The 16,880-nt window shown below is 41.2% G+C and overlaps 4 protein-coding genes across 6 annotated transcripts; 1 reads left to right on the top strand and 3 right to left on the bottom strand.

Moving 5' to 3' along the window:
* Positions 1–1,072: 1,072 nt before the first annotated feature.
* LOC123978158 (E3 ubiquitin-protein ligase rnf146-like) lies at positions 1,073–3,606 on the bottom strand. 3 transcript variants are annotated; one of them, XM_046061309.1, is made up of 2 exons: positions 3,385–3,606; positions 1,073–2,884 (listed from the first exon to the last, which is right to left on the bottom strand). In XM_046061309.1, exon 2 carries the CDS (start codon positions 2,881–2,883, stop codon positions 1,819–1,821), a length of 1,065 nt encoding a protein of 354 aa, XP_045917265.1. In that variant the 5' UTR covers position 2,884; positions 3,385–3,606; the 3' UTR covers positions 1,073–1,818. The 3 variants fall into 3 exon arrangements, with proteins under 3 accessions (XP_045917265.1, XP_045917266.1, XP_045917267.1); XM_046061310.1 differs by having other exon boundaries at positions 3,484–3,598; XM_046061311.1 differs by lacking the exon at positions 3,385–3,606 and adding an exon at positions 3,080–3,265.
* A 1,008-nt stretch (positions 3,607–4,614) lies between these two features.
* Positions 4,615–10,177, bottom strand: LOC123977550 (R-spondin-3-like). Its single transcript, XM_046060308.1, has 6 exons — positions 6,584–10,177; positions 5,976–6,167; positions 5,644–5,784; positions 5,376–5,522; positions 5,051–5,239; positions 4,615–4,892 (listed from the first exon to the last, which is right to left on the bottom strand). The coding sequence occupies exons 1-6, from the start codon at positions 6,666–6,668 to the stop codon at positions 4,864–4,866; spliced, it is 783 nt and encodes a 260-aa protein (XP_045916264.1). The 5' UTR covers positions 6,669–10,177; the 3' UTR covers positions 4,615–4,863.
* Positions 10,178–10,311: 134 nt separating this feature from the next.
* cenpw (centromere protein W) lies at positions 10,312–12,474 on the bottom strand. Its single transcript, XM_046060310.1, has 3 exons — positions 12,170–12,474; positions 11,934–12,047; positions 10,312–10,524 (listed from the first exon to the last, which is right to left on the bottom strand). Exons 1-3 carry the CDS (start codon positions 12,254–12,256, stop codon positions 10,498–10,500), a joined length of 228 nt encoding a protein of 75 aa, XP_045916266.1. The 5' UTR covers positions 12,257–12,474; the 3' UTR covers positions 10,312–10,497.
* Positions 12,409–16,843, top strand: hddc2 (HD domain containing 2). Its single transcript, XM_046060309.1, has 6 exons — positions 12,409–12,680; positions 13,709–13,830; positions 14,068–14,170; positions 14,287–14,355; positions 14,473–14,611; positions 16,167–16,843. The coding sequence occupies exons 1-6, from the start codon at positions 12,606–12,608 to the stop codon at positions 16,325–16,327; spliced, it is 669 nt and encodes a 222-aa protein (XP_045916265.1). The 5' UTR covers positions 12,409–12,605; the 3' UTR covers positions 16,328–16,843.
* Positions 16,844–16,880: the final 37 nt, after the last annotated feature.

Raw genomic sequence — 16,880 nt, 5'->3', positions numbered from 1 at the left:
TATCCAAAAGCAGAAACACATCTTTTGCCAGTCAGCATTTTATCACTCTTATCATTGAAGTGACAGAGTACACAATTATGCGGAAGCTCTGAAAAGACACTATCCAATGTCTGGCTCATTAAGCTGTGTTTCTTATTCAAGTCACAGTCCAACTGCACACACTGGGCCTGTGGTTGTCTTCAGTTGGCAAATGCTGCAGCTCAGCTGCATTGGTAAGCAGTGGTCTTTGGTTCGGCTTCGTCTCACCTTCACACAAACCTGTATGTTCAGAAGCCCATGCTGTAGACTTAACCACTGTTGTATGTAGAGAGAGGATTCAGGAAAATGGTGTCACATTTGTTGTCAGAAGATAAATTAGTTTAGAGAATTAACTGATGTCTGTGTGTAGAGAATTATAAAAACATCTTATCTGGTTAGTTATTACAATTTACAGGATAATGAATGAGACCTTAGCCCTGAGCCTTAGTTTCTAGCGCTTTTGCCATACCTGCAAAAGGGTCTCAAACGACGAGTGGGGGAAAGGGCCCCTTAAACGGTGGAACAGCGCCATCCACTGTATTCAGATGAAATTGAAAACAGGCCTGTGGATTAGTGCCACTTCTGTTTCCAGTCTTCCCACAATTCTGTAATGTATTCCACTGTAATAATAATAATAATTTTAATTATTAACATTTTATTTGTGGGCGCCTTTCATAGCACTCAAGGACACCTTACAGATTAAAACAGTTAAAATACATTTCAACAGGGGCTACACCACACACACAAAAGTTTGTTGGTGGTAATTCAGAGAATAAGACACTAACAGTGTAAAGTTAGCTAAATTAATAGCAGCTGGAGCAAAAAGGGAAAAAAAACCCAGGAACTTGTCAGGACACCTAGAGCTCGTCCAAGTACAAGTCAATGCCAGTGCTCTGATGGCAGTTCTCTTGTCCTACAAGAAATAGACTATTGGTGTATATATAGCCTAATTCTTTCCACTGGTTCTGCCAGTAGCTTTTCAGCACCCAAAACCGGTCACAACACAAACACAGCATTATTAAAACAAGACGTTCACACTTGAGTACAAGGAATATAGAGTCTTGCGCACACACACACCATTTTATTTATGAATTAAGTCCAGATTAAAACTTTTTAACTTCAAAAAACCTAATAATCAAAACATGGGAAGCAGGTTTAACCCTCTAACTGGTACATCAGTTGCTACATTTAAGCTTGAATTTCACACCATCACTCCAGAGAAAAAATGATCTCAAAAGATTAGAGATCAAAGAGGGTTTAGTTTAATTATAAACAACATTCACCAAGAAGTTGCAACAGGTAAAGCAACATTGTGTTATGATCACTACATAACCTGTTGGTGAGAGCAATGCATAACTACCATCGTATTGCTGGATGACACGAGATTTTGAAGTGTTCAACAAAAGGCTTTATGTGTTATGTGTGATTTATGCTGGAGGTCCCTTAAAATGGCTTTTATAATGGTTTTAAGCATTTCTGCAAGAGTTTCTCTCAGGTGTTAAGTAATTATATATTAGCAGTGGAGAGTCAGTTATGTTTTTGCATCCAAGTACACAGCTATGACCCATATCATTGCTGCTACTACTAATTACCTTGGTAGACCTGCAGGTTTACAAGAAAGGAGAAAACTAAGATTACATTCAACTGGATGGGATCTTTGAGTAACCAAAGAATATTTAAAGTATTTTGGATTTCGAGGGACCTTTAAAGATGCATACTGGTTTACAAACTTTTTTTTGCTGAACAGATAAAAGTTGAAAAACTGTCATCTGTGGATCAGATACCACTGTCCCGTTGCAGTCACACTTCTGTCTCAGTACACTGTCCATCAGGACTACGTGAGCGGAGACTGTGTACAGAGCTGGAGGGTCCGCCTCTTGGAGGCATTCTGGCTGGTTGGCTCTCTCTTAGCGGTCTTTGCCTAGGTTTTCTCTGTGGCCTGGATTCTGCTGTCCCTCTCTCACACTCCCTTTCCTCTTCATTCTCACTGCTGCCGGATGCATACTCATATGTCTGTAGTTCGTCGTCTCCTTCCAACTCTTCACTCTCTGGCCCGCTGATCTGGACCTGGGAGAAAGCCTCTTCCAGGGTTGAAGTCGAGGGAGAAAGGGGACTGGGAGGATGGCGCCCCAGGAGTGTTGGAGGTCTGACAGGAGGAAGAGACACCATAATACCAAAGGATGAAGATTGTGACTGGCCTGCAGTATCCGATCCATCAGCTGAGCTGTGGCGTTTTGTTGCAGCTGGGGTGACAACTGGTAAAGCAGGAATGGGGAAAGGTTCAGGTTCTAACCTCAGTCCCGCAACTCCCTTCTTGGGGATATCTACAACGTCCCGCTTTATCTTGCGCCTGCGGCCATGCTCATTCCTGCGGAACTGCACCATGTTCTCCAGGTCAGCCACATAAAGAAAACCTGCAATTAGCATCTCTGTGTTCTTCCTGCCCTTGGAGAAGGCCTCCTCCAGCTCACGACTGGTCCTCTCATCATACTGCCACCAGCCGTTGCGCCCCTCATAGTACCATGCATAGTCTCCACAGCAACTGCCCCCAGTCCCTACACTTTGGCTCATCCCTGCAGCTGCTGCTTTCAATTCTTGCGGTGAGAGGAGGACAGGTCGCTCCAAGAAGTCCTCTGGGATTTCTTGTCGGCAGAGAGCACAGCGCTTGCTGTGCCAGGAAGCACCTTTCACACACAGGAAACAGAAGACATGGCAGCATGGCAGGCGCACGGGGTGGATGCAGCTCTGCAGGCAGATGGCACACTCCAGGGTGGTGGTGGAACTGGAAATATCTCCTCCCTCCTCTATCAGCTTGGAGGGAGCCAGGGCATTCACTGAACAGTCCACTTCTTCACAGCCTGCCATACTATAAAGAGAAACACAACACTTTCATAACAGATCTGCTATGCTATCTGTTATGGTTTCAGCAAATACACATCTGTGAAATTAAGTTCCACTGATATATAACGCTAGTTTAGGAAATTGAAGTATATGACATAAGCTACTGGCTGCATCCCATTGGTATCTGTTCCACACAAGCCTCATTGACGTTACGACTTACACCAAAGGCCCCTTTCTGCTGTCTCGACAAACCTGCTACTGCTAAGCTAACGATAATTTGCTAGTTGCATTAAGCAAAAATGCTTATATTTCTGGCTGTCATGTTGGAGGCTCATCTGTGGCATGTGAAGTAACACAATAGCTAAGATACTGTAAAGTCAATGTCAACCTAACATTCAACTAGCTAACATAAGGCTATCGTTAACTTGACAGCTGTTGTAGCAGCATACGTAACGCTAGTTAGCATGTTAGCTCAGCATGTCAGTGTGCTTCCTGGCTGTTTAACTTCAGTATTAATACACTCACCTCAACACTGGGATACCTCAAGAAGAGTCCTCAGCAGAAGAGGAGATGGAAATATTTATAAAGGCGCATTTATATTTGCTTATAAAGTTGTGTACCTACGCCGAATAACGTTTATTTCTGTGTTACTGCTTTGACGCTGTTCCTGCCAAACCCAACTGGCTTCACTGCTCCTGGATCGGCCTCACGTCATGTCACTCCACAAGTCCTGCAGATCTAGCACAGCTGCGCACAGTAACCATGTAACATAATACACTAATATTATATATTATAATAATAATGAGAAGGCGTCAATAACATACTGACTAATTTTGTTTGGAAAAACACACATCGTCACTTGAAGAAAGAAAATACTGTCTCAGTCCATAAAGGAAGGTTGTTTTGAATTATTAAACTTCATTGACATAAACAACACATTTAAAGTGAAATAGATTATCTCAATATGTCTCAAAGCCCCAAATTCGATCTGGTATTTTATTCCAAATAATACATTTTAAAAACTAAAGTGGGCTTTATTTTCTACTTACTTATAATTTTAACATTGTCAAATTGCCTATTAAATTATCCAAAATAAATAATTATTAATAATAATAACAATAATGAGCAGGCAAGAAAAGAAAGTTTCACTCATTTACAAAATGAACAGCATTTGACTGTATACAAGTCTATGGTGTATCTTAATTCATTATTTCATATTGTGTCATGTTTATATCGCCCATTTCTTTGCATAATACATGCATAAACTACAGACCTACAAAATAAAATATCCATCCATACAATACCAGTCATTACAAAAATGTACTTTATGACATTTTCTTTTATTTCATTAACATTTAAATTCTAATTAAAAGGTTGTAGTCTTGTAGCTTCTGCTCTGAGGTGTAGACCTAAAGGGGTTGTACAGGGATGTTTTGGCTTTATTGCATACTAATTAAAATGTATTTTGTCCTTACTTTTGCCATCTTATGCGAATTCATGTAGCCTGTGGCTTGTGGGACTGATTCTTAGGCTTTGTTTCCCCAACAGACTTTTTGACTTGTGATAGCAGGAAGAAGCACAGGTGTTACTAATAACATTAACAATGGCTCTGCTCTGTTCAAGTGTCCCAATGAGCCGTGACAGTGAGCCAGCATGCACAAAACCAGGACCCTGAAACTGAAGCAGCTAAATGCAATTCAGCTGTGCTTTTTTTCTAGTCTGTTACATCAAAACATAAAAGGCTAAGAACCAAAATATGTTTAATAAATTTTATTGCAAGTAAGAAGATGAGGTGTCCTCACCAAGTTACAATAACATATAAACGGAACCATAGTCACGCTTGGCAATCACTATGTTAAACAAACAAGTATTTTTAACATGCCCTGGTAAAACAGCACATAGCAGAAATTGATATGAAATGTCTCTGATACAGCCAAAGTCCAGATAACGCCAAGCAATGCAGCAAAGGTGTTGATAGGTACACAAGAAATCCATGTACGATCATCATATCCATCCATCCCTTTTATTAATTTCTGTTGGATTGCAAAGAAATCTCTTTACTTTGACATGTTTACAATAGTTTTCCAAGTTTTTAAATGACCAATGTAGAATATGCAATGACAAGTTGAACATCTGTGCAATAGGAACCAATAGTTTATCAGGGTCTCTCTTTCAACTTATCACAACGTACTTGAACTCTTTGGTCTCCTTTTGATGACACACTTCCTGATCTCGGACACATGTGGACAGGGGTCACCGCCGACACTCGGAGACCGCAGAACTTGTCGGGTACGCGTCTCCGCTCCCCTCCTGTAGGCCCGCATGCTCCTTTTCCGAACACATGGACCCCAATCTGTCCACTCCCCAACCTCACAGTGCACTATGAGAAGACGACGACGATGATCAGAGACATTCTCACGTGTAGGAAGAGGTAAAAACAAAAAAAAAAGCAGGAATACAAATGCACTGTATTATTGTATGATCTCAAATGCGTGGTAAAAGGGAATTTTTCTCACCTTGGGGGATGCATTGCATGAGCTGTACATCAGGCTCGAATCCCCTCGGGCAGGTGAGATGGCACTGGTCATGGAGAAAGTACAGGTCGGCTCTACACCTCATGCACGTGTCCCTGCTCACACACATCTCGCAGCCTATAGAGCACTCTGAGACAGAGAGACACAAACCTCTCACACTGTACTGTAGTTCCATGGGAAACCTCATTTCAGTATTACACCCGCAGAAGACTTCATGAATGATGTGCAGTTGTGCAGAGCATTGTCTCACCTGTGCATTCTCGCAGTGCAGCGTTTGCTGTCAGCCCATTTGGACAGCTGTTTTCACATTTGCCCCGGAACAGAAAGTGTCCCGGACGACAATGTGTGCAGAAACTTTCACTGAAACAGGAAGCGCAGTCCTCCTTGCACCCTGCAGGCCAATGCAATTGAAGAGTGACCACGCTGTCAGGGCACCAACAGACATTCCTGTTTGTTTCATTCCCTCAACGCTGACTTCAAATCAATGTAATTTGCACCGTGGGTTATTTACTTCAGTCTGGTGTTGCTCAAATAACTTTAAACATCATTCCGCTTCTCCTACTTGTGGTTTTTGGTACCTACTGGTGCAGGTGCTGATGTGCGGAGAGCGCATGCCATAGTGACCCCGGGGACAGGAGGACAGACAGGTGCCCCTCTGCCGCATCCCGTCAAGCTCCAAGTGGAAGAAGAGGCGAGGTTTACAGGACAGACAGCCATTCAGGGACGAGCATGTCGCACAAGCTGCTGGACAGAGTCTGCTCACAGAGGAGCTACCTGTGAATGAATGCACAGGAAGGGTGGGTGGGTGGGTGGGTGGGTGGGTGTGTGTGTGTGTGTGTGTGTGGGGGGGGGGGGGGGCAAAAACACTGTGTGAGTTTTTTAAAATACACAAGTACTCCGTGCTCCATTTAAAGTACAAGATTTTACAGGCAGTTTGTTATTATGAGATCAGAGCCAAAAGAGTCAAATAGTGCCAAGCTCTCAAATTCATAGTGTGCAAACAGCTAAAAGCAACGGAAATCTATGACCACATTATTCCCCGAATGCTGAAAGAGCACATTTATTGTCTCCATATGTAGTGTCTGCCTATTGTTTGCCATCTTCCACTGGAACAATGGGGAAAGATAAGGCACATTTCACAGGAGCCACGTCTCAACAATAGCATTGGAGAGTCATGCTTGAACACTTACGTGTGTATCGCAGGATCCTGGCGTTATCCAGACTTTTTGTAAGATTCACCAAGTGCAAGATCCAAATGAACGACTGTATCCGCATTTTCTTTCACCTTCAGTACGGCATTGATCCAGTCACCTCGCTTCACATCCGAAATCCCATGATATACTTAGGTGGAATGTTTTATTTTTTTGGGTCAAAAAATTCATTCAAAAGGACCCACACAGAGACTCCAGTCTGGGTGAGAGAGCAGTTGAGCGCTGAGTTGGGCTAAAAGTTTTCTTGAAGAAAAATCCCGGGTGCATTCCATGAGATCACTCGAGCCGGCCGAATGCCATGAAGAATGCAAACAGAACAGAAACCATCATATGACAGTCGCAACGCAGATCTAATGTAAGTTTGGCTAGGCTGCTGTGGGTTTGTCTCTGTTTCCCACACACACCTCCTCTCCAGTGTTACCCTTCTGTCACGACCCTCCTCCTGATCCACTCTCACATCGGTGCCTCCTCACAGAATTGGAGTAATAATATTGTGGTGTCAACATGATTATTTAACTTATTGGAAACAGTCACCCTCACCAGTCACATACTCTGTATTAGTTAGTTAACTAAAGCTTACAAGTCTTGTCTTTTCTTTTATATTTCCCTGGGATGTTTGACCTTCACGCTGCAGAAAAACAGCTGTTCTCACACTTGTCTGTTGCAGAGGGGAAAAGCTTACATCTGAGTTTAAGTGTGCGCACCGAGCTGGACTTTGTGACATCATGACTGAAAGCCAATCACGGTCCAATAAGCAATACAACAAGAATCATCTTATGTCCAATAGTTGAAATATTTGCAATCTGCAATCAACAGTTGATTTAATTAAAAAAATAAAAATAAATCAAAACCAAGAAATTTATAGTGGGCGTCATTTTCAACAATATTAAATCATTGTCTGTAGCTCAAAATACTCATAATGGTATTTTGCCCAATAAAACATCTGATCAATATATACTGATTTTAACAGATTGATAAGATTTTCATCTACATTATTTAGTAAACTGCATTGCTTTTCAAATGACACTCTTTTTGTGCCACACACAATGTGCCAAAGTGTTCCCATGCAAGACTCAAAGAGGTGAAACTGGCATTCACCTTGTACCACAGTAGCTAGATAATGGTGCTCATTTAGAGGAGAGTACGCAAACCCCTCTTTTACTTATTTGTTTAATTCGCTGCTCAGACGAATGACATGAAAACAAAATATCTCCTCATTTGGTTAGCTGAACTTAATCCATGACTAGGCACTTCGTGATCTCCACAAGGACTGGATTCAGGAAATGAAAACCAAAAATACAGGGTGCTTTGACTACGTCCCAATGAGAAGACAAAACGGGAGAGTTGGAGGTGAACGAGACAATCTGCGAGTCCCACAAAAACGCAGGAAGGTGATGAAAGCCTCAAACAGATTTGAACTCTCCAGTGCTCCCCTTCCTGGAATTGATGTCCCTCTGCAAGTCCACAATCCTTTCAGAGCCTGTCAAATCTTATAGCAGGGGTTTTCAAAGTCTGAGACTTTGGGCCTGCCTTCAGACAAAGCTCGGAAAAAGCACCCCCACCCCCCAAGTTTACTTGCTTAGTTTTGCTTAATTCCGAGGTGCCTAAGAGATCATGATTATGTTATTTGATCCCATAGGCACTTAACAACAGAGCCAATTTTGCCTGACATTGCTGTTTACATAACTCCAGACTACACCAAATACATATAAAGGGTCCGTCATAAAACATTTATTAGTTTCTGACTCCGGGAAAGTGGCAATAACAGTAAAATTCCCCAAAACTACTGTATCTCTGAACTATTTCTTTAACCAGATCACACACATTTAAGCTATTCTGTGATCTCCTTTTGATAACTAAGGTAATAATTTTTCACGCCCTTTCACTGAGCCTCCCCTGAAACACAAATACTCTGTAAACCCCTGTCTTATAGGATCCAGATTTGCTAACAGACCAAATTTGGGGATGTTGCTTCTGCTTATTTCTAAATGTCTTGTCGGAAGACTAAAGTAATCACATTCCCCCCTCAGGGCGAAGACATGAACAGGAACAGTGACACACTTGAAATCTGTCAAACCATGTGCTCCTTATTAAGAAAGGCACAGCAAGTTATCACAACAACTATCTCTGCCAAAATGGACTGCTGCGCTATCTTGGCTCGCCTGAAAATATGTCAAAAGAGGAATCAGCGGGAGCCTTGCAGAGGGACTTTACACTGGAGCTGATTTATCTTGAGAGACGGAGCTCTAAGTTACACACTGCCAGACGGAGGAGTTGGACAGGGCTACGCCGGCTGGCTTAAATTGTCAACAGGTGCATGCATCTTAGAGAGGGCGAACAGGCGAGGCACGGCTACTTCTTTATTTTGATAGGAGGACGAAGAGCGTGTTTCTCAAATCCCCCAAGAACAAGAGCAAACACAGAGAGGAGGATGATAAAATAACACCTCAGAGGAGCCTGTGGATGTGCGGCCAGCTGCTGCAGAGCAACATCATCCATCAATCTACATGCAGCAGATTTATAGATTACATTGTGCTTGCAAAGCACATAGATCCAACAGGAGAGTCTAAAGAAGTTTATTGTCACTAACATGGGCGCCCTGCCAGCTGGAATCTCATTAAGAGGGCAAACACAAAAATGTAATGTTAGAGGGCTCGGTCATGAGATATCAGAATGTAAGAGAGAGACGGAGAGAGGTGCAAGGGGGTTCAAAGGTCAGAGGGTGTTCCTGGGTTTGTGGCGTGCCACAAACCCCTCCTCAACCTGACTGGGAACATAAACATGACGAGGCTATGCTCACTGGGGTGCCAGATCAGATTCTTGAAGAAAATAACTGCTGGGAGGCCAAGGAATGTCTTAACTGCAAAAAAAAAGAAAGAAGGACAAAAGGAAAATGATAAAGATGGAGGACACCAAGTGAAGGAGCCAGAGAGCCATGTGAATAATAAAGTTTGTGACTGTGTGTAATTTAAACCACATGGATTGGACATACACATGTAATCATGTTCACATTAAGCCATGTAAAATTTAAATACATGCACTGAAGTTGGACTTTTGATTTAAATCACTTGATCTGTCCTACTGTTTTTAGATTTCAAGAGATAGGTCTTGAACTTAGGGTGGTGCTGAAACAGGTCTATAAAGTCCACTCTAATACAAACCGAAAACAGCTTTTAGGTCAACACCTGCTATTAAGGTTCTGCTGTAACAGAAAATGCGTTGACGCATACTTTTCAACGATAACTTAGGAGATACTGTATGAGCAACCAATCCCAACACTATAACTTTGACCTTTTCACCACTCACACACCTACGAAGGAAAAGTTCTCGCTGTGAAGAACCTTGCAGTGAGAAGCAATGAGCAGGATAGCATCTCAGCATGCGGATAATCTATGTAGCGTGAAGAAGAGAGGAATTTGGGAGGAGGCTGAGTCCACGCTCAGTGAAGAGGCTGCGAAGCATGCAAGCTTAAAACACTGACTGTGACGAATGGAAGAAGAGCGAGACAGGGGCTGAGGAAATCTGGAAGTACAAACGCACTCTGAAAAATAAAAGCTTAATACATCATTATTATTCTGATATCACAAATGTGTTTTACTATTGCAGGATGGTTTCCTGATGCCGGCAGCAGTCATGACTGTGTTAATATGAGAAAGCTAATCATGTTTAGTGTTATGGGACTGAGAGGTCTGAAATATGCGTCATTATAAGATTCACAATGAATTTAATAAAGAACAAAAACTTATGACAGGAAAAGAGATACAGGGATAGAGTTAAAAACATAAAGATGTACAGTTCAGAAAAAAACAGAACAAAATATGTAATCACAAAAAAGCTAAAAATGTCATTAGTAATAATGTTTATAAAAGTGAAGGTGCCACACTTCACGGTCTTCATCCTCTTGCCTTTTTCAGCAATTTCTATAAGTAAAAAAAAAAAAAAAAGTCTCTGTGAGTCTCCTGTTCAAAAGGAAGAGACATCAAATAGTGTTCAATAAATAACAATTGACTCAAAGTAAATCATTTCATTGTGAAACATTAATAAGAAATAGGTATAAGTGACATAAGAAAGAAAATGCTTAAGCACCTCTTCCAGACAACATACGGTTTTACTGAACTTATTTGTTTCTAAAAACAGTTTTATGGGCTTAATTAGTTCACCTTTCTAGTGCACCTGCCTTAAAACCAACATTTATTCAGACTCCAATCAGAATCTAAGAAATAACCAGCCGTAACTATAGAGATCTGACAGTTGGTATCTACATTTACTCAAAAGGAAACTAACAAGAAATTATCTTTGAGCAGTGGCTTATCTTCCACTGTCAAAAGAACTAAAGCTGATAATATGAATAAGATGTAATGAGATGTAATGAGTAAAGATTACAACTGTACACCCCCATACCCCGCCGCGCTGCTATCCGTTCAAAACATAGCCAGACTTGCAACAAGCAAGATTGCCATGCACATTACCTCAAAAAGTTGCCCCGTGTATCATCAGCTTAAGACTATTTGACAGAAAAGTGTGATACACCTACATTAAGTTAAAAACATTAGACATCAATTTTAACATAATAATCTGCATTATGTGGGCTGCTACTGGTGCCTATTTATAGTCATCAAGTATAATAAAAAATTGTCTGAGACATTTGCCAATCTCCGTTTGCACAGGCCAATCAAATAAAACAACTGACTTAATAAATTATAAAGTATTCAAACACTTGTGACTAGTTTTGTATATTAGTTAGGTGTCACTTTAAAATATAGGGCCATCAGAAAAGATCCTGGACTAAAACAACACAAATACATTTTACCAATTTAACATGGAATTAAGAGCATGGAGATGGAGATCTGCATCTCAGTGTTAATAAGAGGCTGACCAAATCAACAGAAAAATAATCAGCAAAGGTTTGATAATCGATTAATGGTTTATGTATTATTTTTGTTTTTTTAGTCCTATAGTAAACAGAATCTCTTTGGGGTTTGGACTGACATCAACTTGGGTTGTGGAAGGTAAGAGGTGGACATTTTTTCATTATTGTCTGGCATTTTCTAGGACAAATTAACGACTTGGTTCAATAATTTTCATATTCAATCAGTAATGATAACAGTGCCATTAAAGGTTATTTAAAGTGCAATAGTAGAAATAAATATTAGCGGCCTGTATGAGTAATTTACGGTTTGTGTGTGGACATTAGAGACAATATTGTAGAGCTGTTTAATGTAAAACGGCATTTGATGGCACTTGTTAAAACAAGTAAGACACGGTGATTCGTAAGAGACGCAGCTTGGACAGCGAAATCATGACTTGAGCCTTCTTTGAACGAACTAACCTTAGAGACTGCTTTGACATGTTGAGCTCTGATCGTTGCAGATTTTTCTTCAAAAGCTTTGGCCTTCGCCTCTTCGGCCAGGCTGCTCAAGAAGAGCAGTGTCAGGAGTTCAATCTGAGAAAATGAGAAGAAGCCCACGTCTTTATTAATCAGGTGATTTGTCAGCTTATTTAGCCGCAAACAAAGCCAACAACAACAGGCTGAGCAGAACCACCAGTAACGTTAGCCCGACCTACCATTGCCTCTGACGCCGGCCTCACATTTATGTTACTCCTCATTTTCGTTTTAACTGTTTGTTTCAGTTTAGGCGCCTTGTTCAGCATTTTGGCAAAAGTTCACACCAACAAAAGGTTTACGTCTTTCAATCTCCCGCTTCTCCTACTTCCGGTGATTCTTCTTCGTGCCATTTACATCGTCGCTCGTTACGTTACTGCCATCTACATTTTGTTTCTATTTTAGCAAATAATTTGAAATCTCATGAGCAAAGCGATGACATGCTCATTTCAAGTAAAATATGTTTTTGATTCAAATACCGCAAAAAAAGCAGTGGATTTAAGTTTAGTATTTCTTTTCTTGGTTTCACTGTAGTTTCGTGTTGTTGTATATGCTGCCACCCAGCGGCTACTTTAGACTACTACATTAGTCCTACCGTATCCGGGTCAGCAGGCAGTAATGGCGGCCACCATGGAGACAGCAGCTGGCATGAGCAAGATGCTGCAATTTATGAAATTTATCGGACAGCTCAAAGTAAGACATCTCCCCAAATTCAGGCTACCTTTCTGACGATGTGGTCTGTTTTGTGGCCAAAAATGCACAACAAATGATCTTAAACTGGACTGAGGTCTAACCTGTAGCTTGCCCTTTCGAACTGCTTGTGCTCCGGTGTTGAAACAGTAAGGCAGTGCTTTGTGTCCTAAGTGCAGAGCATCGTCCACTCCCGACACACACACACACACACACACACACACACACACACACACACACACACACACACACACACACACACACACACACACACACACACACACACACACAAAACAGCCATCTTTTTACAACCTGGGAGCAAGAAAAAGAAACCAGCTTCTTGTCACTGCGGGTTAAAACAGGTGGAGACCTGTTGTGTATATACGGATGAATGTGAATTATTATTGTGTGCTTAATTTACAATATCCCGTACTGGTTCTGTGTGTGTGGTGATGCTAAATATTACATTATAAGTCATTTACATTATGATAATTTCATTAAAGTGTGAGCAGGATTAAATGAAAATGTTGATTAAATTTCACATCCCCCCCCCCCCCCCCCCCCCCCCCCCCGGGGCTGCAACCAACACGTATTTTCATTTTTGATTAATCTAGAGAGATTGATTAAATGATTAACAATGGTGTACAAAACATAGTTCATCAAATGTCTTGTTTTGTCCGACCAACAGTGCAAACCCTAAAGAAATTCAGTTTACTATCAAAAAATACTTTATAAACCAGAAAATAGTCACCTTCCAGGAGCTGGAGCCAATGACTTTTTGATTTAAAATGTCTTACAAGATTAATTTATAGCCAATTTAAGCCTAGTTGACACCAATTAAGACTAAAGGGACAACACCGAGTCTAGCAACATTTTTAAGTGATTTTGTGCAGAGAAGTCAGTACAAACACAATTTGTCTCGCTCTGCTGGTGAACTAATTTGCGAGACATATATTTTAGGATAGCTTTTCCTCTCTCCCTCTCCTGTGCCACTGATGAATCGTGTGTTGTGGTGTTGACGCCACCTGCAGAGGGTCCCGCGGACTGGCTGGGTGTACAGGAACGTGAAGAAACCAGAGAGTGTATCAGACCACATGTACCGCATGGCCATGATGTCTCTGACCATCACTGACCCCACAGTCGACAAGGACAGGTACTTCAAACACACACCTAGCCGAGGCAACTCTTTAAAATGAATAGTTGACCAAGAAAATTAAAATTAAGTTATTATCTAGTATCTACACCAACGGCGATTCATCCCCTCTTATTTCATGTCAGCCTTTGAAATTCAAAAAGCATAAATATGCATCAGATTTCCACTTTGCATAAGCAGCAAAGTCCAAATATTTAGTTGCCAAAACTTAAATTTTAACTTTGTTTTCTTCTTCAGATGTATAAAACTGGCTCTGGTTCACGACATGGCAGAGTGCATTGTGGGAGATATTGCTCCATCAGACAACATCAGTAAAGCAGAGAAACACAGACAAGAAGAGGCAAGTGAGCAATAACGCTTACATTACATCCAAACCTGATGATGATGGTGGTGGTTACAGATGAAGCCACTGCTGTGTTTGGCTTTTGTAATGTCTCCTCCTCACGTCTGTCTCAGGAAGCGATGAGGCATCTAACAGGTCTTCTGCCGGAGGGACTCAGACAAGAAGTTTACGGACTGTGGGAGGTACTACACTTTGGTTTGTATCTTATGAATCATAAGTGAACTTGTGCCTCCTGATCCTTTTATAACAGCGTGTTTACCAGAATGTTTTTGTGAAAGACAGATTTGTGTCATCTGCAGGAATATGAGACCCAGAGCAGTCCAGAGGCCAGGCTGGTGAAAGAGTTTGACATCCTGGAGATGATCCTGCAGGCTCACGAATACGAGGAGCTGGAGGGAGCGCCGGGAAGACTGCAGGAGTTCTTTGACTCCACCAACGGTCAGTCTCCAATCTGTCGGTGTCTGTTTTTCTTTTTCTCCATTTCATGTGTGTGTCTCTCTTCTTCACTGGATCTCATCACTTAATTGGCTTCCATCTTGGCATCAGATGGCCTCATGTTCCTTTTATGTATTATTTATTCAGAGTAAACATATATATGCAACTAAGTAGTTTTCTTCTTATATTTGATACAGTCGTTTGGCTCTAATTGAATCGACCACAGACTACTCTTTCCAAACAATATAGTTTATAGGTTGTCATTTTAGGCCACAAGTCATTTAAAAACTAATTTTTACATTTTCAGTGCAAGTTTATTTATACAGCACCAATTCATAACATAAGTTATCTGATTGTACTTTTCATATAGAGCAGGTCTAGAACATGTTCTTTGTAGTATTATTTACCAACAATTCCCACCTTGAACAAGTACTTGGCGTAGCACAGTGCACAAGTTTTACATAGGGATGCAAAATAATAGTAATAATAGTGGTAATAATAAAAAATAATAATAGTAATGATGATAGAAATAATAATAATGTTAGGATTAATTATAATAATTGTAGCAGCCGGTGTCAAGCAGGAACATGGGGGAAGCAAGAAGCCCGCTACCACAGATCCAGACTCCACAGTTCCGGAGCCAGAAACACCAGCAGAAAGCAACAGAAGGAGAGAGGTTGAGTTAGTAACATGTATTAATGGGATAGGAATGCATAAAGATTGAGGTGGGAGAGGTGGAGAGAGGAGCTCAGTGTATCATGGGAAGTCTCGCGGCAGTCTAGGGCTATAGCAGCATAACAAACGACGGGTCAGAGCCGACCCCAACCATAAGCTTTATCATAGAGGAAAGTCTTAATGCACATTTTCATGTGCAATCAGTGCACAGGCTGAGTGAGTGCAGGTAGGTCAGACAAATATTTTGTTTGGTGATTACATGATTACAGTCCTGGGACAGCCACAGATTCTAGATTTTTTTCATTTTTGTGTCAGAGCATTTATTTTTTGCTGTTGCGATGTAAAAAAAACCCAAAATAAATTGCCTACCTCCAGCTTGAGGCCTACTATTAAATGTGGAGATTGTGTCTGCCTCCCGAACCTTAACTGGGACCTGATTTGACAGGAGAGGAGCTTGATAGCTGAAAGCTCTGGCTCCCATTCTGCTTTTGGAGAATCTGGGAACCACACGTAACCCTGCATTCTGGGAGTGCAGTGCTCTAGTGGAGTGATAAGGCACTATGAGCTCTTTAAGGTATGATTGTGCCATACCATTAAGGGCTTTGTAGGTGAGCAGGAGGACTTTAAATTATTTTCTGGATTTTACTGGGAGCCAGGGCAGAGAAGCAAAAACAGGAGAAACATGATCTCTTTTCCTGGTTCTTGTCAGTCCACGTGCTGCACTTACTGAGGCAGCCTGATAATATGGAATTGACATGGACATATTGTGTAGACTTTCTGTGTGTAATAGTCAAACACACTATTACAGTCTATCCAACAGTCAAATTCTAATTTACATTTCACAGATTGTGAAGTCGCCTTAACTTGCGTTGCTCTCTCTCAGGTCGTTTCCACCACCCAGACGTGCTCCAGCTCGTCAGCTCTTTGAATGAAGAGAGAGGATGCCGCATGACTGAAACGGATCAAACAAAGAATTCTGGAAACGCACAGACAGCCGGTGAAGCATCTTCACAGCCCCGTACGACTTCACACACCTCCTCCTGACTGTAACACACAAACACCTCCTCAGTGCAGGGACAGAGATATCGCACTGTAACACAAAATGTGTGTGTACAAGGATGCACAAGCACGTCACAGGATCTGGCATGTGAGCGAGTGGAAAACTGTGGTTTGAGGAGTTTCAACTGTCAACTGAGGATAATGGCACATGGATGCCTTCAATTTTGGCCCATTGTCTTTTCTGTTTCACCTCAATGTATCTGTCCACACTGTCCTGGACATCGACTAATGCAAAAACAGCCAGATAATATAGAAATGCAGAAATGCGTCAACACATAATAAATGTCCTCATTAATAGGTTGGACGATTAATAAAACCTGTATAAATTTTTATGTTCTCAAATCATCACATATATTACAGTTACTGCTTATTGACCAACATTTCTTTCAACAGGTTTTATTGTATGCTTCCAATCCACTGAGAAATGATCTATCTATATATCTATCTAGCAGATATTACATTATAGGGTTATGCATAAATAAATGTAACAATGTACCATCAGAAAAAAAAAAGTGTTGATGCATTTTCTGATGCTGTC

Source organism: Micropterus dolomieu, linkage group LG10 (assembly GCF_021292245.1).
Source record: "Micropterus dolomieu isolate WLL.071019.BEF.003 ecotype Adirondacks linkage group LG10, ASM2129224v1, whole genome shotgun sequence".
Lineage (NCBI taxonomy): Eukaryota > Metazoa > Chordata > Actinopteri > Centrarchiformes > Centrarchidae > Micropterus > Micropterus dolomieu.
The sequence above is the reverse complement of the archived record's forward strand: the minus strand, read 5'-3'. Positions and strand labels throughout refer to the sequence as shown.